The 22,469-nt window shown below is 42.6% G+C and overlaps 1 protein-coding gene across 1 annotated transcript in view; it reads left to right on the forward strand.

Moving 5' to 3' along the window:
* The window catches only part of LOC144113322 (uncharacterized), a 56,905-nt gene that overhangs the window by 10,830 nt on the left and 23,606 nt on the right, over nucleotides 1–22,469 (forward strand). Inside the window, exons 3-8 of the mRNA XM_077646324.1 lie at nucleotides 1,308–1,457; nucleotides 4,258–4,341; nucleotides 4,563–4,694; nucleotides 6,186–6,256; nucleotides 12,185–12,269; nucleotides 16,529–16,681. Coding sequence (XP_077502450.1) covers nucleotides 1,308–1,457; nucleotides 4,258–4,341; nucleotides 4,563–4,694; nucleotides 6,186–6,256; nucleotides 12,185–12,269; nucleotides 16,529–16,681 — 675 coding nt within the window. The remainder of the gene's footprint in view (nucleotides 1–1,307; nucleotides 1,458–4,257; nucleotides 4,342–4,562; nucleotides 4,695–6,185; nucleotides 6,257–12,184; nucleotides 12,270–16,528; nucleotides 16,682–22,469) is intronic.

Genomic DNA, 22,469 nt, shown 5'->3' on the forward strand with positions numbered 1-22,469 from the left:
ATTTTTTTTCTGTAAACAAAAATCTAGGAGAAACAATGGGCAAGAAGGCAGCTATTTAGATTAATTTTAATTGAATTTAAGTACAGTGCTTCAACTGAAAACAAAAAGCTGCATGTGTTGATAGTTTTGAAACAATATGTTGTCAGGCTAGAGCTCAGAATAAAAAAATATTGCAAACTAAATGCAGGGCTCTAAGGCAAGAAGGGAGGAACAGTCTCTGTTGACTGTAATTGGCAGTCACTTTTGCTTTCTGTTTCAGTGAAATTGCTATGCACTTGTCATGTCAGTTGTAGACTCTGACTTGACAACACTGCATGCTAACTGAAATTTCCAGCTGTTAGTAAGGCTTAATATGCTTTCTGTCTCTCTATGCCCTTCGGAAGTGCTAAATATCTTTAATATTTTCTTTTTAGTTACCCAATTTTGGCAGTGAGTGCTTTAGTTGGTGTTTGCATTACCAAAAATTTTCTGAGAAGTTCTGTTTGCTGCTAACTGTAATTGGAGAAATGTTTTTGACCATGACTGACTGCTATGTTTAGCCATGTAGTGTAATTCACACTGTTAAGCTGGTTACTAAACTACTGAACCGTAGCCTTCTTCTGGAAGCAAACAAAAATTGACCATTTTCAGTTTCCCTAAACGAAGACCAGTGGTATAACATTTTACTTCCATTCCTTGACTGGGAGAACTGCAAAATTTGCAAAAGTAATTGTCACTTCTGATTTGGCTGCTTGTCACACTCACGGGGAAGAGGTGTGGTAACTGAGCATCTTGGTTGTCTATTGTCCTTGTAGTGGAAATGTTTTGCAGAGTATTCTGAATTTGTCCCAGCTTGGGTAGAGCCCAATAGTGCTTATTAAATAAGCCTGTGTTTCAGGAAAGTATCACCTGCAGGAAAGTATCGTGGGAACTGTACACCTAAGACTGCAAGCATTTAGTTAGCTGTTGTCTACTTAGGAGTATGGCATTACTTAGGCATTTGAATGTGTTTGCCATTTTCATATTGCTTTCAAGATGTTTGGAGGAAAACAAGTTCACTTGCTAGGAAGTAATGCAATGGATTGCCAGAGATTTTTCACTGCTTATTTCTGTCTGTTTATTTGCCTCATTTATCGAGTCATAATAGTGATACATCAGTCAACTTATCAGTGTTACAGCATGTAAATTACTAAATTGCAGGCATGCTTACTGTGTGTGCTCACTCTAGCTAAGTTGACTGTTATTAGTGGCTTTTGTGCTATATGCAGCCAACATCGTACCGTGTAATGTCTCACATCACCAAGCACTTTGTGTGTGTTCTTTTCTAGGAGTCGAATGCAGCTTTGAGGAGACTGGTAAATACGCTGCTCGAACATATTGAAGTTCTTGTTACCTGTCTTGATGAAGTTAAAAGGGAGGCGGAAAATCGGACTGACCAAATGCAGAGACGGCTTCGTTCAAGTGCTGACGTAACAAGGGTAATGTAATGATCCATTACAGTAGTACTGATCGTCATATTTGCTTGCTTATTCAGGGTTGCTATTGACTACATGGAACACATACAAATGGAGAGTGCATTGTAGCCTATAGTGTTCTTTATCACTGGATACGTGTGCAGCCGTGTATTAGTAAGTTAATGAATAAAATTATTATAATATGACGGGAAAGCTTATTGGTGCTTGTGTTTTCTTATCAGACAGTAGGAAACCTGTCTCTTTGCATGTAAAGAGCATAAGTGTCATGGCCAATTTTTGTTGATCGATCTCCTTAATGGGGTATTTATTACTCACACAAGGGAGAATTCCACCCCTCACCAGCATGTAGTGTAGCAATATCACAAACCGTCATGCCTTGGCACCTCAGTTCGGTTATGCTAACATCTCTGGGGGATGCACAGAGCTTTCGCTGGGCTGGCACAAACGCTTCCTGTCTTTGTGGGGAGTTGGTCAGCGAAGGCGAACAAAGCGACAAGGTAGATAAGCTAATCGAATTCAGCTGCGGTGGTGGGGGTTGTGTCATTCCCCTCTCTCTTTCTTTGGCCATGGGTGTGGAGGTTCTGCTGGCCAGCGACATCATCCAACTTCCCCACTACCCGGCTACCTCGTGTGAATTCCACTTAATGGGTACACGTTGATGAGGCCTGCATAAATCCATTCTGTATTTCTTGCATTTTGTTGCGGCTAGGAGGAGGTTGCGAACTGGTGGGGTCACTTTGGCAAGAACTAGAATAGAATTGTTACAAATTAAGAGGAGACGTGGGTCTTGAAATGATAAAAAAAAATGCAAAAATTTCGATTTTGCAAAAATGGCATATTCAGGATCAATGCACTCTAAAGTTCCTACCTAAAAGTTTCAAGGTCTAAATTCGACCTTTAGCCACTAAAATATCTATATATTTCATGCCTACGAAACCCAGAAATGGCGATTTCGCAGCGAAATGCGGCAGGGCTTAGCGCCCGTTGCTTCCCACGACCGCGTCCCTGATGGCCGCCATATTGGTTTTGTTTGAAAACTGGGCCCCTTACTCACTACTATGAAATATTTTTGGAACGCCCACATTACGCTGTTTTTTGAAGCCTCTACAACAACCTCCGAATGGCTGGCTCGCGCACTTCAAATGCGATTTTCACAGCTTCGTGTGTTTTGCCATTATGACTAGCCTTACGGAAGTTTTTATTATGTGTTTATGGTGCAGTTTCAATTAATCTTATACCATTGAATTTAGAAGGAACTAAACTGTGGAGCTATGCTGTTTTTGTTTGGCTGAGTCAAACATTTCAAACTTTGTGAACCGTAATGTCACTTAACTATACTTTATAATTATGGTGCTTGGGCAAAATTTAACATTTTTATATGATGATGTACTTCAGCAACAAAATAATTAACATAGCTCCATGTGGCAGGCCTTTGGCTACAGCCCCATTTCAGTCTAAACCAAAAAATTATAGAAAGAAATTGTCTTAACGACCCGTAAGAATTTGGTTTATGGTTTGGTTTATGGGGGTTTAACGTCCCAAAGCGACTCGAACTGAGAGACGCCGTAGTGAAGGGCTCCGGAAATTTTGACCACCTGGGGTTCTTTAACGTGCACTGACATCGCACAGTACACGGGCCTCTAGAATTTCCCCTCCATCGAAATTCGACCGCCACGGCCAGGATCGAACCCGCGTCTTTCGGGCCAGCAGCCGAGCGCCATAACCACTCAGCCACTGCGGCGGTTCCGTAAGAATTTATAACTAATTAGGCTTTAGTTATTTTCCTATAATATGGGAACTAATTGAGGTATATTGAAACTAATTATGATTTTGAAAACAGGAAGAAGAAACAAATATACACACTTAGTTTAATTACGATGTCTACAGTAATAAAAATGTTCATGTTTATTATTAATAAAAATAATTAAGCTCTCTGCAGCTTTTATTTTGCTAAATATTTGTTATAAAGTTTTCTTTAGCAAGAAGAGTTCTGTTAACCTGTTGTGCATGATGTTTTGGCAGATAGCTGATTGCTACTGTATTTACTCGCGTAATGAACACACTTTTATAATGAAAGCATCCCCCACTTTGGCTGTCAAAAAGTGAAATTTGCCTTTTCGTTGTGTAATAAAGGCGCCCAATTCTTTGGTGCACAGTATGTTGGTGAAAGTAAATTCCAGCTAGCACCCTCTTTTGAATGCTGAAAAAACAATGCAGTAATGTAAAGAGCCATCTGTAGAATGCCAAGATTAGTATATCTCGCTCTAAGACGAACAGCCAATAAAAATGTTCCGCAGGGGATTCGAAAATCAACAGAAACCAGGACTGGCCACTGAGGGTTTCTGTGTTCAATCTGTCCTAATAAAGATTGCAGCAACAGGTACTTGTTGCGGTTGGTCTTAGCACTTCGTGCTGTGGGTTGTGCTAGAGTGACCTAATTGTGTTCTATTTACACAGTTTTATGAGCTGCTATGCAAGTTATATGTTCAGATTTAAGACATAAGTTGTTGCCCATGCTCTTGAGTGCAGAAAATGTGCTGAAGAGCGTGTTTTGTATTATTTTAAAGTTGTGTCATACCATTTGGAGTATTTATTCCACCTTTCTACTTATTGTCCCATTTTTATTGCTTCAAATTTTTTCTGAATATTTTGCCCCACTTAATGAATGCATTGCCAGAGCTTTGACAGATTCTTGGGTATAAAGGTATGTTAAAGATGCGAGTAAATACAGTATTTTGCTTCTGCAGGTCATAAACAAAATATGTTTACTAACAGTGCAACTCTTCTTGCAACTCTTCTGTAGAGCACTGTCTACACATTGAGTGAATGGGGAGAAGAAGTTCAGAGTCTTGTTTCAAGGAAATGCCGCGCAGAAGAGGCTGCTCACGTATGTGTTGAATTGCATGTTACATAAACTTTGAGCATGGGTAAAACCAGGAAATGTTCAAGCCTTAAGTATATTGATGGCTAATTTAAAGGGCCCCTAAAATTCTTGGGCTGGAGGTTGTCATTTCTTTTGGCTGGAGGTTGTCATTTCTTTTTCTGCAGCACTTCTGCAGCACTGAAGAACAATGCCTAAAAAGTGTTGTGTATTCCATGAATATGCAGGACATGAAGCACATGGTGGATGCACTACAGAAGGAGAACAATCAGCTTAGACAGCACAGCGCAAACCTCTCTCATGACATTCAGTCGTTGCTAACCATCATAAGTGAGGCCCGTGCTACCGGAAACTGGGTGGTGAGAACCTCTCTGCTTAACATGCTTCTGTTATGATGAAATGGCCACATGCATATTTTCCTTCAACTGAATCCAATTTTCTAAGGCCATGTTACGGTCAGCAGTATAGTTTTAAACTTGGAAAAGGCTGAATGACTGCAGCACTACCTGAAGACACTCATAGTCTCTTTGAAAAATTTATCGGGATTGACGACACTCATAAAATGTTGTATGGATGTGCATTTGAAATAGCAGTCGGTGGATATCAGTGCAGACCAGAAGCTAAGGAGGGCAATGAAATAGGAATAGTGTGAGCTCAATATTGAACATTGGACTGACTTGCACTGTCCATATTTTGAGTTGTTGGTCAGTTTAGTGTCTTCATGCCATCTGCTGATCATCGCAGTTAGCTTAGTTGGTAGAGTGACTGCCCCGCTGTACAAACGGAGGTCATCATGTTCAAGTCCCTAACTAGAATGACTTTTTATTCAGCTTCGAAGTTCCTGAGAAATCTGTATAGCTTATCTTTGCAGCCATATGGTTGCGTTTAGCTGGATGCTAAGGATTAATTACTCCTCTAGCTGATAACTCTGAATCGTTTGTTGCAGTCTGCTTTCATCCTTGTTATGAACATTGCACTTCAGGCTGTCACAAAAGTTTCTACGTTGCTTAGAACTACTCAGAGTAAGTCGTCGGTGACTGGTGATGTAATCAGTTTATTTTATTTTTTTTGGTAGGGGGCTGCCTTTCGACATGTGCTTGGCTTCTGGGAAGGATGTTGTATGAGGGGAAGCTGCTTGTTTTGTATGCGGTTAGCCACATTGTGAGAAGAGGTTGGTGGTTTTTTTCAGTCCAGTGAGCCACCCCTGAATACACTGCTGTCAGCATTTTTACAATATCTCACTGTCATAATCTGTATGTACAGCTTTGGTCAAACTTATTCAGGTTGCATCGTTGTTTTGAGCTATACAGTGGAGCCTTTAATCTGCCTCTAAAGACCAAAAGCTCTTTACAAATGAGAGCGAGAGTTTTCCTCACTTTACAGGGATTTAGAGCTTGAGGTGTGTCATAAGCTCGCCACTGCAGAGTTGAAAGCAAACCATGTGGCCTGAAGATTTTTGACCAAGGCTGTTCCTTCTGCAGCCCCTTGAAATGAGAGTTGATAGTTGCTTTCACTTCATTTTGGTGAAACATTTCTAGGTGAGAACATCTATAATGGTGCATAAATCACGGCAACAGCATTGCATAGCATTTACCTTGTTAGCTGTTTACTGGTATATATCGTAGAGAAGTATCCCAGGTTACAGATAGCTCTTCTGACTTCATACCATATATTTCTGCGTGATCTCCAGAGACGTAAATCAAGTAAGGCAACTTTTTCTACACTCTGGGTCATAAGTGATTTGGTCTCTTAAAAACTGAGAAAATGGCTGTTGTCTTGCAATGGCTTATTCACTATCATCTGAAACTTTTCTCTTTTACTGTGCACTATAGATTTTTTTATCCTTTCAGATGGATTGCGTCACATTTTGTGAGATCTCTCCTGAAGACGTTTATGGCCCAGTTTTCAATTTATCTGCGCAGTAAGTCACATTTTGTCAAAAAATGTTCTGTGGCTAATCAACTTTCCAGCAGTTTGCATGTGCTCAGCTCATGGTAATAGTTATGACAAGCGTTATGACAAGTTCAAAACTCATGTGATTGCAGGGGCTACCAGGCTTGTCTGACATACTCGAATGATGGATTCTAGAGAAAAAAAGTAGTCTTACAATAGCTGCAGGGTGTTGAAGTTTGATTTATTTATTTATTTATAGAATGGTTGATTGATTGACAGCAATTAAAGTAGGGAGGAGGTTAATCAGACAGGTATGATGTTAATATATGATATGATGAGGTGTGAAGACTTGTATGTCTATACTATTGCAGTTGCAAACAATCATTGCCCCGGAAACCTGGAGGCAGGGGTGGATTTATGGGTTGCTCTTGGAGGGGAGCGGTAGGGGTGGGCAGTCCCATTTGAACCATATATATTTCTTTGACTTTTTTCGCCGAAAAAATGGGGTTCAGCATTGTTTTCCTATATATAAACTTACTTTCCCTTATAAACCTGCCCCTGCATAGACAGTTTAGGCACTTGTTAAGCCGTGCCACGCAGCTGCAAGTGCATAAGTACATTTACGTAATGCCTTAAACTGGTTAATGCTATTATTTTGGGAATTGCCATTATATGTTCAGATTTAATGCCATTAAACATCATGGTGGGGATTGTGAGGAATGTATGCATGGGATGGTTATGCAGTTTTTTAGAAGTGTATGTTTGTGATGTAATAAGAAATGCATGAACACATTCCATCAAAAGTACAAATTGTTTTTGTTTTTATGTAATGTATGAAATATATGAGGTGACAGCATGCCATGTGACAGTGATTTTTTTTTGTCACTGAGTGCTGTGCCAACCGAGTCATCATAATACGGTTCTTTTACTCTGCGTTTACTGAAGCAATGCACCCTAGCTGTGATTACGTCTATTGCGCATATGCCAGCTGCAAAGCATATATTTTTACTAAGTGCATTGTACTGTTTTTACTGTTCATTTCTGTCACTCCTTGAGGCTTTTTAATAGCAATGTTGAGGTGCCTTTTGAGGCCTTCTTTTTAAGGTTTGGTATCATGTATTGCTATTACTGAGCAAGTTCATGTGTGCCTGAGTTTCAGTGCATGTGTATTTTGTAAAAATTTCTTTATTTATTCCTAGATAAGTGGCATGTCTCCTTTTTTTATGCATTAGTAAAAGAACGTTAATTTGACCCCCGTTAATTTGGAGGTCCGGATAATTGGAACTGCCAGCTCACTGGTCAATGACCATGTAAGTCTATGGTGTCGGACGCTCGCTAATTTGGACGCTGTGGGCACCGATTAATTCAAGCGGGCCCCCGGAGGGAGGCCACATCCAGGTATGACCGGCCTGACAAGAAATCGGCGAAATAGCCCATTCAAAACTTGCGTTCTATGCTGCAGAGTTGCTTGCGCATCTCTGACGTGAGTGTGACGATAGGCATGACGAAAACTGACAGCCTTGTCTCCGGGAGCAGCCCAACTGGATAGTTTCAGTCTTGCTTTTCTGAGCTTCGCATCAGCCTGCAGTGACAGCGGCTCGAACAGCCAGCATCAGCCAGCCAGCCTACCCTAGATGAGCACTGTTTTGGATACTGATTGGTGCGTTGCTGGTGTTTTCGTCCCCCCACCCCCTTTTTTTTCTTCTAATCGCTTCAGCACTGTTTCCGTTGCTTGCATCCACGTGGTTGCGTTCTTCCAGTGTGCAAAAACTGCGCACTCGTCATGTGCCATTTGCTGTTTATGCTGTGTAGCCTCCTCTCAAGTGACGGTGCCGCTTATGATGGGTGTGACTCGGTAGCCGTGGAGCTCCACCATGTCGCATTATGAAGGATGCGGGAGGCCTGGACGATTTTGGAGCAGTTCTGCTGCGATGCTTCCAGCAGTCTTTCACCGTATAAATTTACCGTGATGTAAATAGTTCTTGACAGTCTTTTTGGAGTCATTTGATAGTTTGAACATTTTTTCCGGTCCCTTAAGTTCAAGAGTGCATGTTGTTGGGCAAGTCATGTGCATCATCCAACCTGTCCTTGCATCCTTCACGTCTATGTTTGTATTGGGCAGTCCCTTGTTTAACCTTGGAAGTTAATTTCCTTCGGGATGCCAAGGGAGGTAGTGCATATAATACTTCCACCTTTTTGAGCCTGCTCAGTCGACTAGCCACAGTCATGGGTAAACAAGTATTCCTCGGAACTTAAGCACACTGGTTATGTTCAGAGTTCATTTTTACCCATGGCTGTGGCCAGTTGAATCCCAGCCATGGCGGCTGCATTTCAATAGGGGTGAAACGCGGAAGACGTCAGCTCACATTAGGGAGCCCCAGATTGTCTAAATTAATCCAGAGCCTTCCACTATGGCACCCCTCATAGTCCATATGTCTCTTTGGGACATTAAACCTTATAGTTTATAATTTACAGCTTAAACGAGCACTGGGGCCTGTACTGGGGCAATCTTAGGGGAGGGGAAAACTTTTTTTTTTCTGCAAAGGAAGACCAAAATATGCACTAGGATCTTCTTCAACTGCCCCATCCAAGAGTCTTGTCTGCCCCTGAGCCTGCGCTACATCATATGCCAGGGAAGCCTGGTGTTCCTTTGAGCTTGGCTGAACTTTCCTATTGTGGACAGCTGATAGGCCTAGTGAGCCTGACATTACTCTGAGCTTAAAAGAGCACGTTTAAGGCCCCTAACTTTCTGTAGTGGAAAACTGTAAATTTTGTGAATGCAGAATAATGAATTCATAAGATTCTGCAGGAAGCTTTAGATGCATGAAACAAACATGCAAGTTTGTTTTTTGAGCATAAGCCTTGCGTGCTGCAGAGGTCCCTCTTCCAACATTGAAGGTGGTTGTTGTAACTATGCATCCAGTATTGTTTTCTTGTTATCTTCACATCTTCACTTAAAGATTAGTGCTTGTTTCATTCTAGATCTTCACCATGACTGAATGATCGTTCTGCATCAACAGAGTTGATTATGATAGACAAATATTTGAAATCAATGGAAGAGAGTGTTGGGGTCACTTCATTTCCAGCGAAGAAAAGCAGGACATCAAAATATTCTCCTTGTTTGTCTTGCTTAGAAACTGCATGAAGTATCTAACTGGATTTCAGTTCTCAGCCTGCCGTGGTGGCTCAGTGGTTATGGTGCTCAGCTACTGACCCAAAAGACGCAGGTTCGATCCTGGCTGCGGCGGCTGAATTTCGATGGAGGCAAAATTCTAGAGGCCCGTGTACTGTGTGGTGTCAGTGCACGTTAAAGAACCCAAGGTGGTCGAAATTTCCAGAGCCCTTCACTACGGTTTCCTTCATAGCCTGAGTCGCTTTGGGACGCTAAACACCCATAAACCAAACCTAAACCAAACCGGATTTCAGTTCTCGAGCAATTTTCAGTTGCTCTTGTCGCACAACAGTTAGGACTAAGTCCAGGCGCGCTTCCAAATCCAACCTTTTTTTCTGGTAGAAACCTGACCTAGAGCGTATCCTCCTTTGACCGTGGTTGGCCTGTATGGTTTCGGGTTTTTTTTATAATCATAATAATAATCTTTTAAAATTTTCCTGAGGTCTCAAACTCCTCTCATATTATATTTGTGCAAGTAAGATAAATTTGTCATTTTCCAATCTCACTGCCATTCCTTCTTATGTCTGTAACAACAGTTGTATAAAAAGATGGGAACTTGGCTGCCAGCACAAAATTCTACGAAAAATGCCTAAATTCATGATTTTTCTCGGAATCGTGGGAAACTAGGGTCCTTAATCATGCTGATCCTGCACTGCCGTTTTCAGAGACCATCTTTCTCTTCCTGCTTTCTCCGCAGGCACACTTGAAGGTGCCTGCGTGAGCACAGCACTTCTTTAAAAGGTGCTCTGTCCTTGAACTTAGGCTTGCATTACAGAGAATATCGTCATATTCCCCTGAGCACTGCTTCCATTTCTCTTCTCAGCAAAGCTGAAGTCCTGTACAAACATAATGACAAATTAATGAGAGAAATCACGAAGGAGTGGAGACACCAAATTTTTCAGAGTGTGATTTTGCACTGGAATGATGCAAATGACATTAGTATACATGGATAACCATGTGGAATTCACCAGCGCTGAACAAATAATTTGTAATTGAATTTTCTCTCCTCCGTAGTTTCGGTTCTAGTTGCCCGCAATGGTTGCAACATCGCAACTGAGTATGAGATTATGTGATGCATAAAAAAACAGAACTATAATCTCGGCTTTGTCATTTTAATTTATTTGGACTCTTGAGGGGTTTTGACATGATCAAAGAATGCGAAATTTTCAATTTTGCAAAAATAACGTATTCGGGATGAATACATGCTATAGTTCCTGCCTAAAAATTTTCAAGGTCTGAACTGAACCTCCAACTGCTAAAATATCTGTGTATTTCGCGTCTATGAAGCCCGGAAATGGTGATTTCGGAGCGAAATGCAGCAGGACTTCGCACCCGTCACTTCACACGACCGCTTCCCCGATGGCCACCATTTTGGTTGTGTTTGAAAGCTGAGCCCCTCTGCTACTACCTGTTACTACTGACTACTGTGAAATATTTTTGGAACATCCGCATTCCGCTGTTTTTTTAGGCCTCTGCAATGACCTCCGAATGCTGGCGCGCACTCTTTAAATTAAATTTTCTCAGCTTTGTGTTTTTTTCCAACATAACTAGCCTTACGGAAGTTTTTAATATGTTTTTATGGTGCAAGTTCCATTAATCTTATACCACTGAATTCAGGAAGAACTGAATTGGGGAGCTATGCTGTTTTTGTTTGTCTGAGTCAAACATTTCAAACTTGTAAACCATGATGTCGCTTAACTATACTTTATAATTATGGTGCTTGGACAAAATTTTTACATTTTTATATGGTGATGTACTTCAAGAACAATATAATTAGCATAGATTCAGATGGCAGGTCTTTGGCTACAGCTCCATTTCAGTCGAAACCAAGAAATATAAAAAGAAAATGTTCTAACGACCCGTAAGAATTGAGTTATTTAGTTATTTTTTTATAATATGGGAACCAATTGAGATATACTGAAACTAATTATATTTTTGAAACACATATGCACACCTAATTTCATTATGATATCTTTAATGTAAAAATATTAATTTCAAGACCTGCATCTTCCCTTAGGCTAAACTGCTTCAGAAGCCAGAATGGCAGCAAGTGAACAAAGAGTTCTTATAGATAGTTTTCACTTGACGTCATGGGCACCATTTTTTGATGTACAGGGTAGCCTCCACAGTGTATGCGGAAAACGGTTGGCGCGGGAAATGTCCAAGCTTTTGCTGCGCTTCCTGGGCCCAAAGATGGCGGCCGCTGTGACATCGCTGCAAACTATGTATTGCAGTTTTTGTACGCCTCACATGATCTGGTGCTCACTCGTGGCGTTGCAGCCATCTTTTGGCTGCTGAAACCGAAACTTCATAAAAAGAACAAATCAAACTATAAGTTAGGTACGGCGCGTATGAAAATTTCACTTAGTGATTCATGTTTACTATTGCCTTGTGCATCACTTGGAAGGTGAAATACACTAAGAAAATTTTGGCGTCTCTACCCCTTGAAGCGTTTCACGCTCGTAAAATCCCGAGACGCGTGTGTCCGCACCCCTTATGTTGTCATGCATGACTGAGTTGATGCATCTTGATGCACTTGATTAAAGTATCAGCGTATGATTTCTTTAGCACATGTGCTCTTGTTCGTGAAAAGGTGTATTTTTATTTTTTCAAATAAACCTTCAGTTGATGGTCAGCGCCAGTCCTGCCTACTTGGTCCATCTGTTGTTCCTGTGCTGTTTTTGCTAAAGAATTATGTATCAACTATCTGAACTTTCCGTTCTACTGCAGATTGTTTGAAGCTTCCTTGATCTTTCTTATTTTTCTGTTCACCTCTCTCTAAAGGCAGGCTGACGTGGTAGTACCACATGCTGTCATTGATGAGGATTCTGAAGTTCATCTGGAAAACCCAGGACTGGAAGTGCAAGAGGTGAGTGACTCCTTGAATAAATAGCACTAGGTTAGTGATTCCCATGACTTTATTAATGATTTGAGATCATGAGCCCTGGTGCCCTCTTTACGGACACTCACCATGAAAGTATTCAAACCTTCGCAATGTTTATAAAAAGAAAAGTTTGTTTAAAAACTTATTTTGTGAAAAAATACCATGCACAGTCAAGCCCACTTATAGCGAACCTGATGGTCACGCGGGTTGCGTTCATTGTATCCGAGGTTCGCAGTAAGTGGACTTCTCATTTTGCAGCCAGAAATATGAAGTTCAACAAAACTGGCATTTATTTCTTACAAAAGTTATGCACGTCGGCTTCTTGAAAGGAAGCCATATTACGGTGCTTTCCAAGCCTTCAAGAGCGATCATACTTAATGCTCTTCACCTAGACCTTAAGCACCAACAATTCAGCTGCTTTAAGGACAGGATATAACTAATCATCTTTAAAGTGTTCACGGTCACTAGTAGCATGTCGGCCTCCTCGTCATTGTCGTGAAATTCAGGGCATTCGGGCGGTGCTCATATTTCGTGTACATTGGCTTTTGTATGACTTTGAGATGCATAATCCACACCAACGAAGTCATCTCGGGGCAAAATCATTTCTGGCTGTCTGTGCATCCACATTCAGTTGCTACAAATCCACATGCGTCCAATCACGTGGATGTTCAACAGTATTCTCAGTCGTTCCTTCTGCAGTTCCTGATGCACTACGTAGTTAGTCTCATCCACACGGCCTTAATCATTTCCATAGCAGCCAACAAAAATATCCAAACCGCCGAACCGGAACATCGCCATCTGGAGTGTGAATTGCTAACAGCATGAGTTGGATTATGCACAAATGATAAGATATCTTGACCGCATGAATAACGTCCATGACCTGTGGCTGGATCTTGCACTTAGCATTCGGTGACAAGAAGGACGTTGTCACCACAGTTAGAGAATGCAACACATGGTGCGTTGCAACGTTATCACGCACGAGTTAGAGCTCTTATGGTTTAACTGAAGAAGCCACTCGGCAAGCAAATCGTGCGCAATACCCACCATGCCATTGCAACTTATGCCTGGTTGCACGCTTGTTGCATGAAACCAAAAAGTGACGCCAATCCAGGCCTTTATATTCAGCCTGTAGCATAAAAAAACGTAGGTTCTGAAGCATTGGAACGCACGAGACTTGCAGATGACAAAGGGTCGCCGCCGTTCCCTGCAGTTCCTTCCTTCTTGTGCACAGTAGGTTAACACAAAAGCTTGCCCTGTCTTTCACCTGTGCAGGTGTCGCCTTTGAAGGCATGCATTTTCAAGGCAGCATTTGTTGAAGCTATGCCATTTTGTCGGTAATGTCTCGGCTTTTTGTTATTGCATTTTTGGGGTCCCCTGGTTCTTTTTGGCGGAGGCCTGCAGACTCTCCCATCTCCACCCTTACCAGAAGCGCAAGTTTTTTGAATTTGGGGCCGAGTTTACGACACCTTCTTGTTCGTTCTAACCGAGTTAACCCAGCCACGGTTACTTTTTGTATCCGAGATGCAGTCTCATTGTTTTAATGCATATTTTGATGCTAGCACTGCCCTCGTTCGTAATAAGAGAGCATTCGTTATAACCGCGGCCTTTATATGTGGGCTCGACTGTATTTGCAAAGTGGTGAGTGTGTTTACTTTTTGAACCATTTTCTTCCCTTTATTCTCTACCCCTTATGTGCTTTCTCACTTGTGACAAGTGTAGGTTAGCATTGCCTACATGGTTCATAGCAATTCAGACCAACTTGTTGAGCTTAGCTCCTTGCGTGTGTGCATGTGTGTGTGTGTGTGTGTGTGTGTGTGTGTGTGTGTGTGTGTGTGTGTGTGTGTGTGTGTGTGTGTGTGTGTGTGTGTGTGTGTGTGTGTGTGTGTGTGTGTGTGTGTGTGTGTGTGTGTGTGTGTGTGTGTGCATGTGTGTGTGTGTGTGTGTGTGTGTGTGTGTGTGTGTGTGTGTGTGTGTGTGTGTGTGTGTGTGTGTGTGTTCATACATATCTGTATGAATGTCCCTTTCTACAAATGTGTCTGTATGGCTTACTTAAGTCCAACAGCCCGCTGCTGGGTGGGGTGGCTAAGCAGTGGTCGGGTGGGGTAGTAAGGAGAACAAGGTTGTAGGTTGGAATCCCAGCTGCAGCTACCGCATTTTAATGGGTTGTCTTGTAGACCATATGCAAGCCAACCATTATACCTTGATAACCATGCCATCGATGTATCACTGTACCACCAGTTAATCCTAATATATTTTTCTTGGGTGTTCAATTTTGCCTTGTATTGAGCAGAATATAATACAGCTGCTTTGTGAAAGCACTGCAAAAACTTATGATGTATCAAAGAAAAGTACCAGGCTTTTGTCATGTATTGATATTTGGCGTCATCTAACTGATCTGGGAGCTGGCGTTTTTGAAATACGTTTTCCTCACGTGGACAATCTTGACATTTGGGCTGACAGATGCAATACCACTGTCACAGCCCTGAACCCTGAACACCTGTTGTCTCTACCTAAGGCATTACTGGTGGCAAGTGTGGGCCAACCAGTCAGCATGGTGCACCTCACCTGTTGTGTTTCTCTCCTCTCCTCCTCACACTGCTGCTCTGTGTTACACTGCCAACAACTGCAATGCCGCGCCGTTAGGAAATGTGGCCTTATCAGCTGTTGCTATAATAAGATCTGGAATCAAATGGTCCTACATATTCAGTGTCATAAATGAGGAAAACGAGATATCAGTGGTTACTTTACAAGGGGATTATTTAACCCTTGTTTGGTCAGGAATAAAACCCAGGTTGATGACATCATAGTCGAAATTAAGAGGAAGAAATGGGCTTGGGCAGGGCATGTAATGCAAAGGCAAGAAAACCGATGGTCTTTAAAGGGACTATGCAATAAATTAATTGAGATTACGTAAAGCAGATGGGAGATTGGCATTTCATCACTCGTCACCCCAACGCAAGAATTTTTAAGCTAGCATCAATAACACCGAAGATATTGACGATTAAAAATTAAGCTCCTCCTCTCCTCCCTCAACTCGTACACGCGGCGCACCAGACAAGAAATAAAGAAAACAGCTCTGGGACTGGGCGCTGCCCATGAATACGTCATCCGCTGACGTTCCTTTTGCAACTTCCGGTTGTCGCTCCTAGCACCCCAGCAGCAGCGTCGGCGGTGTGATTGCGGCGCGCGTCGGGTTTCTTTGCTTGTCGTCTGTTGTTAGCAGTAATGGACCCACACCTCGAGGCGCGACTGCTCGCTCTTACGGCCGCGATGGGCATCGAGCCCTATGCGTTCACGCCGTACCGGCTGAACGCCAGCGACGGCGGTAGCGACTCGGCGAGCCACTACGAGTGGCTCCAGAACTCCCGACAGAAGGAGGCGGCAGAGGAAAATTGAAACCATATGCGCGAAGGCAATGCCCTGGCTCGCGCTTGCCCGAAAGGGTCGCGCGGCGGCACGAGCAGACGATTTTCACGGCTACTGGAAGTGTGCCCGTGACGTCGTGGCTGCCGTGGCTCCAGCGAATGAGAGCGTGTGGTGGCCTGGCGACGTCATAGGTACAGTGATGTCTTTTTTCACGATTTTAGTTTCAAAATCGGTCACTACGAGCACACCAATCGGCCCGCAAATTTTAAAAAACATGGTTTTGAAAAATTCATAATAAATTGCCGGCTCAGTTCCGAAGACTCATACTTGGTGTGAATGCTTAGCATCATTTCTAAGCATTGAAAACATTTACAAGCGACTTTTTATTCATTGCATAGTCCCTTTAAAGGTAACAGACTGGATTCCAAGGGAAGGGAAGCGTAGCAGGGGCCGGCGGAAAGTTAGGTGTGCGGACGAGATTAAGAAATTTGTGGGGATAGGGTAGCCGCATCTGGTGCAGGACAGGATTAACTGGAGAGATATGGGAGAGGCCTTTGTCCTGCAGTGGGCGTAGTCAGGCTGCTGCTGCTGCTGCTGCTGATGATGATGATAATTATTATTTAAGGGGAAGGAGGGGTTGGTGATTAAAGAATTTTTTGTGGGAAAACAACATTGACTCCCATTCTTTTGTCGAAAAGGCCAAGAAGTGTGCAAATCCTTTTGATATTTTACATAATTCCAGTTCATCAGAGTGCATGTCATCTGTAGTTTCAGATATTGAATTACCTACTTTAGACAAAGAACAAATAGTTTGGCCTCTGAAATATGCAGGGCTTTCAGTTTATCTTGTGTTGCTTATGCCGTCATTATATTTCCAGGCTGGCATCTCTGAAGTTTGTCCTCAATCAAATATATTGTTTCAAAGGCCTGTAATCGCCAATGAGGACACACTGTCACTTGGACTCAGTAGTAGTGGTTCAGACTCTCCACCACGTTTTTCTACTCCATATTCTCACAGGAATGGCCAGCAGGTGAGGCATTGTAATTCTTAATATTATCATGGAAAGAGATGCAGTTGGATGTGATAATTAACTAGGAAAAGTTAGAATCTTGTTAATTGCCTTCAACAGAGTGCCGCATTCCAAACTAGTTTATAAATTGCAGCTGATTGGACTTCCCGTGCATCTTGTCGAGTGGATGAAAGCTTATCTGGAAAATGGAACTCAGTTTGTTGAGGTGAACAGTGCCTGTTCTGAAATACTTGCAGCGCTGCGTTCATGAAGCTTCGCTTTTTAAGACTTAAATTAAAGCACACTCCTAGCAATACCAAGCTGTTGGCATACAATAATTTCATTAGGTCAGAACTTGAATATGTTTCGGCTATATGGAACCCACATAATAAAAAAGAATTATCAACTAGAGCTTATTCAAAGCAGTCAGCTTTTTTTCAATAAATGCAGGTCTGACTCTCTAATAAAATTTATACAAGGTAATAAAATTCCACTCCATCATGTGCACAGAAAAATCAATCACATTTTCCTCGTTTAATAAACTCTGATGGGTAAATTCAGAATTATCTCTCCTTCATTCCTCATGCAATCCAGTACTGGAAAGAGCTGCCATACCAAGGCACTTTCTTTACAGACACTTTTTGCTAAGACAAACACATACAAACACAGTTTCTTCCCACAAACCATTTGTGACTGATATATGCTTCCCGAGTGTTTTTTTTATTCTACCAGAGTCGAAGAAGAACTTCGTAATTATTTTCTAAATTAAACATGCCTAAAGGTTTGCACTCAAAACTTGCGTTCATTTTTACTTTTGTTATGTCATCTCTATTGCTTTTATTGTGTGACATGCAGTGTACTTTTTATCATTATTATTACTAGAACCTCTCTATAAGTAAAGTTTTTCGGACCAGCAAAAATCAGTTGTTGGTGATGGCATGGCTCTGAGGATGCTCTCTGGCTGCTTACTAAATACAAAGTGTTGGCTTATAAAAGAAGCAGTCAGAAATACCTTCCGTCCTACTCTTATCGACCCTTTATGTGATGGTTATTTATGTTCAGTTTTCAAATTTTGGATTTCGTTTACGTCTTGTGGAAGTACTGCATTTGCACAAATACAACGTGGCTACAAATATAACGCCAGCTTAATTGTCATCTACCACAGCCTCAGTGCCATTTAAGAGGCAATAGTTAAGAAACGCACACAACAGTCAAGGGTGACAAAAGCACCCACGCAGTGCGGCCGCTGCCGTGCTGCGAACGTTTGCGCCTTTTTCTTCCCTTCTGTACTCATCACTGCACTTTTGCTAGCTTTCTTTTCACAGCGAACCATGCCGCATTCTTTCTAAATTGTCAGCCGGCTTTACTTTTTTTTTTTTTTTCCCCATGAGTACTGCGCGCTTTGCCTCATGGCCCCAAGGACTTTGAAAAGTTGGCTTCTCCTAACGCTCTTGAGCTTGGTGGTGAAACCATCTAAAAAAAAAAAAACGCCGTGTTATCGTCTTTGACATCCATTTGCCTCCAAACGTTGGCCTCGCGATCTTCAACTTCGTGCGTGCCGCGATGTCATCATTCTGCGGGAAGTACGTCGCAACGGCCACGGCTCTTTAATATAGCCGTTTCTTGCAAAATAAGCTTTACTTTAAACGAAAAACAAAAATGTACAGTCATCTATGGAAGGCGAAATGGGACTGCAGTTTCACTTTACTATACTCGAGTTTTTACTATATTATAGTTTGCTGTAGCAGGGTTCTACTGTATTAGGTGTTATGTTTGTGTTTGAAGCCCCTCCTGCCTGGGGCAATCTGTCCTGCAGTATTGTGAAATGAATAAATAAATTTCACATGAATGGATGGTCATGACCATCTGAGCATTTAAAATGTGTGCTTTGTTTGGCTACCCAGTGAATGAGCAAGCCTGTCCACCTTGCTCAGTTTCAAAGGGACTGTCATAGCATGTTCACATTTGAATAAATAATGTGCAGGGCATACAGTGTTTAATAAATTCAAACCTATGAATGAGATCAGCTGTCAGTGAGCTTGTGCACTAGTGGTAGTCTAGAAGAGGCTATGGCAGTGATGATGGTGCAAGGGCAGCTTTGCGGAAGAATGCATGGCTGACACGTTTCATGTGCTTGAGATAGGACCATATACCCATTTTTCAAACCATTTAAAAAGCTGAGCACTAGGCCAGGGGAAAGGTTATATTTATTGAAAAATCTGTGGTTGCCAGAATCGGACCCCGGAACTCCTGCATGCAAGGTGGGTGCTGAAACCACTAGGCCACCGCTACAGTAAGGAAAGGCTGTACACGTCAGGTGAATGAGGGGCAGTGGCTGGAAAACAAAAGCATGTCAGTAGGCTTTCAGACTTAGTAATGCTGCTGAGGGGTTGAAAAACTGAAGCAAAGTATAGGCAGATTTTATAACATCATTTGACCATTACTGTAAAATATGTACATTGCTTACCAAGTATAGTGGGTTGCACCTCTCCTCTCAAATTCTGAAAATAACTCTACCTAGGCTCCTTTTCGGATAGAATAACTTGATACACTGCTAGGTAGCAGTTTCTAATAGGCTGGTAATGCAGGCTGTAGAAGAACTGACAAATGAGAATACCCAAAATGGTATCACAGTCACCGACCAATTTTTCAGACTCAGCGGGACATGGGAAACGGTCTGAGTAATGGAACAGTTAAAAAAATTAACGTCAAAATAGTCACTTTTCTGTAAAAAACTGGCCATTTGCGAACTTCGCTGCTCCCCACGTATCGTTTGCAAGCGATAATACTAGACTGTGTCTGAGCCAAGTTATGCTTTCGTTATGTCATCACCTCACATTCCGATACCAGACAATGTGACGCAGCCACAGGTCATGCCACGAACGAATGCATGCACAGTGTGAACCAAGCACAGTCCATTTCCTGTGGCAACGACAGTTGCGAAGACCAAGAGAAGGAATTCATGGGAAGAAGCGAGCATGTCCGAATGCACCTTCCCAGTGGACGCTGCGGACGCTGGCAACGATGAAAAACAAATAGCCTAGCCTATCCAAGCCAGCCCGTCCGACTGACTTCATTTAAATCCAAGATGGCACCTTTCACAGTGGGGAAGAACTGGTTTATTGTGACAGCGATGCTTACTCACATCTCTGTTAGGTCAAAAAACTAACTTTCGATCGAAAACCGATCTCCACAGAATTGCAGAATCCGAAATGTCGGTCGTTTTAATGTGCACATTACTTATGACTTATGAGATGCGTGACAGCTCCTCAGCAAAGTCCAAAATATTGTGCAAGTCCGAATTACTGAAGGTCAAAAAATTGGCGGTGGTTTAGGTCTGGTTAAACCTGGAGTGACGCGACAGCTACAGCTGGCTGAGTGGAACTTGGTCACGTGACCAGCTAGCAGCCACGCTGAAGGCTCGAAATGCTACCGTAATGTAGCTTTCGCTACAAAATTGGTTGGTCAATCCTCTGAGCCTGTTCACAGCACTAAACTCCAAAAATGTAGTCTAACCTTTAGTCTGAGGCATCATACATAATATAACTACATTCGCAACAAGTAAAGAGAGAGGTGTCATACTTGCTGCACAAGCTCGCAGTGGTGCAGTCAGCAAAGCAAATACATATCCCCCTAATATTGTGTTAAGTTAGCGCATGGTAATTTGAAATATAAATGGTGGGCTATGTGGGATAAGCAAATAAAGAAAACAAGCCGCACTTTGTGAAGGCCCTTTTGGGAGATAGGATGTCATGCAGGCACCAAGAATATTTTATCAAAGTGATCTGCCATTTTTGCATTAGACACTTGCATCTTGCACACAGCTTCATACCCACGAAACAAGAACAACCTATATGTGAATTATGCGAAGAGGTGACTACTGTAAATCACCTCTTATTCTTATGCACAAAAGTCAAGGAGCAAAGGGAAATGCATCTCAGAAGATTTTATGAAGAACACAGACCTTTTTACCCTTAGCTGCTTATGTTCCATAAAACCCAACATAATACACCATCCAACACAATGTTCAGTGTGCAGATCAACAACCAGTGTCTTGCTGGAGCATTACACTCTCTTTTTGACAGCAGGTCGGATGCATGAACTTTTCGTTAACTTTTTCAGACGCTGTTTCTTGTTTCCATTGAAAACAAATATTTTTCCACAGAAATAGTAATTCAGGCCTCGAGAAAGGAAACTTGTTAGTTTTCCAGTGCAAAATACGAGCAGTTAATTTTTTGTAGGGGTGTGCAAAATTTCGTGCAAAGTGTTATAATTGATTGAAAAAGCAACATCGAAATACCATGACTTATCAAGTAAGCTGTTGAAGGATCATGGAATCAATTTCTGTTTGAAATTACGAGAAAAAATTTGTTATTACTGGTGGCAAAATGTGTGTGCATAAAAATGGCTGACTGGACGATGTGTTACCCCGCTCAGTCTTTCCCGAAATAGTGTTTAGTTCTTTCACTAAAATTCATTTACCACCACCTTATTTGCAACATGGAGGATCATTCACCTGAAACAAAGAAATTGCTGCTAGGTGCAGCACACCCAGAAAAAAAATTTTTTGTGGTTTAGCTCTGGTTAACCCTAGTTGAATTGCGAAAGCTTCTTTTCCTCGGCACGTTGTCTACGCAGCGTCTCATTTCGACGCTTTCGGGAACTCAAACCAGTCTCTTCCGCAGTTGAAGAGTCACTCCGGGACGTGGCACGACTTCTTTTAGCCACGTCTTCGTTAAGATGCTTCTCGTCGAGTCGTGTGGCGCGCTCTTCTGGCGTCTCTTGAGTGCATTGTCTCTTCCTCGCTTCGTTCTGTCGTTGTTGTGTCTCTCGCACTCTCTATAATGCCTACAATACACAGGCAAAGCGCATATATATATATATATATATATATATATATATATATATATATATATATATATATATATATATATATATATATTTAAATGCCACACTGCTCAGAAGAAGACCAGCCGCGCGCGTCCGAGCGGGAATGTCGTCTTCTTCGCTTCTACACGAGCGCCGCCATGCGACAGAATGGCATGGCTGGGCTCGTGTAGAAGCGAAGAAAACAACGTTCCCGCTCGGACGCGCGCGGCTGGTCTTCTTGGCCTTTGGATTAAAAAGCCCCCTTTTGTGTCGCCCCACGTTTGTCGGCGACATTTTGGTGGAGCCGCTGGGTATCATCCCATGAACGCTGACCCCGAGGACAATTCTGACGATCATCAGCGCCGCTTGGACACAACACCCATCCACAAAGCGAGCCGCCGCCTGCGAGGCCTGCAACCTGAGTGTCAGCCACTGACGAGGTCGGTGCGTACCATGACGTCTACTACTGGCAGTCAGACAGGTCAGCCTTCCGGCACTATCCCACCGGTTGTAGTCCTCACACCTCGCTCGCCGCCAACCTTCCACGGCGATCGGTGCGAGGATGTCGAGGACTGGTTGTCCGGCTTTGACCGTGCGGCCACTTTTCACCAGTGGGACGACGACCGAAAACTACAAAACGTGTATTTCGCGTTCCAAGACTCGGCGAAGACATGGTTCGAGAACCATGAGGCATCCTTTACCAGCTGGGAAGCGTTTCGTCGTGAGTTGCTCGCTACCTTCAGCACCAACACACGCAAGGAAAACGCCGAAATCGCCCTTCGCTCCAGGTCACAGCAGTCGAATGAAAGCGTGACCATGTTTATCGAAGATATGGCGCGTCTCTTCAGTCGGGCTGACCCTGCCATGCTCGAGGCTACGAAGGTGCGCCACCTCATGCGTGGTGTGAAGGAGCAGCTCTTCGCTGGCCTCATACGCGACC

The sequence above is a fragment of the Amblyomma americanum genome, chromosome 1, assembly GCF_052857255.1.
Source record: "Amblyomma americanum isolate KBUSLIRL-KWMA chromosome 1, ASM5285725v1, whole genome shotgun sequence".
Taxonomy (NCBI): domain Eukaryota; kingdom Metazoa; phylum Arthropoda; class Arachnida; order Ixodida; family Ixodidae; genus Amblyomma; species Amblyomma americanum.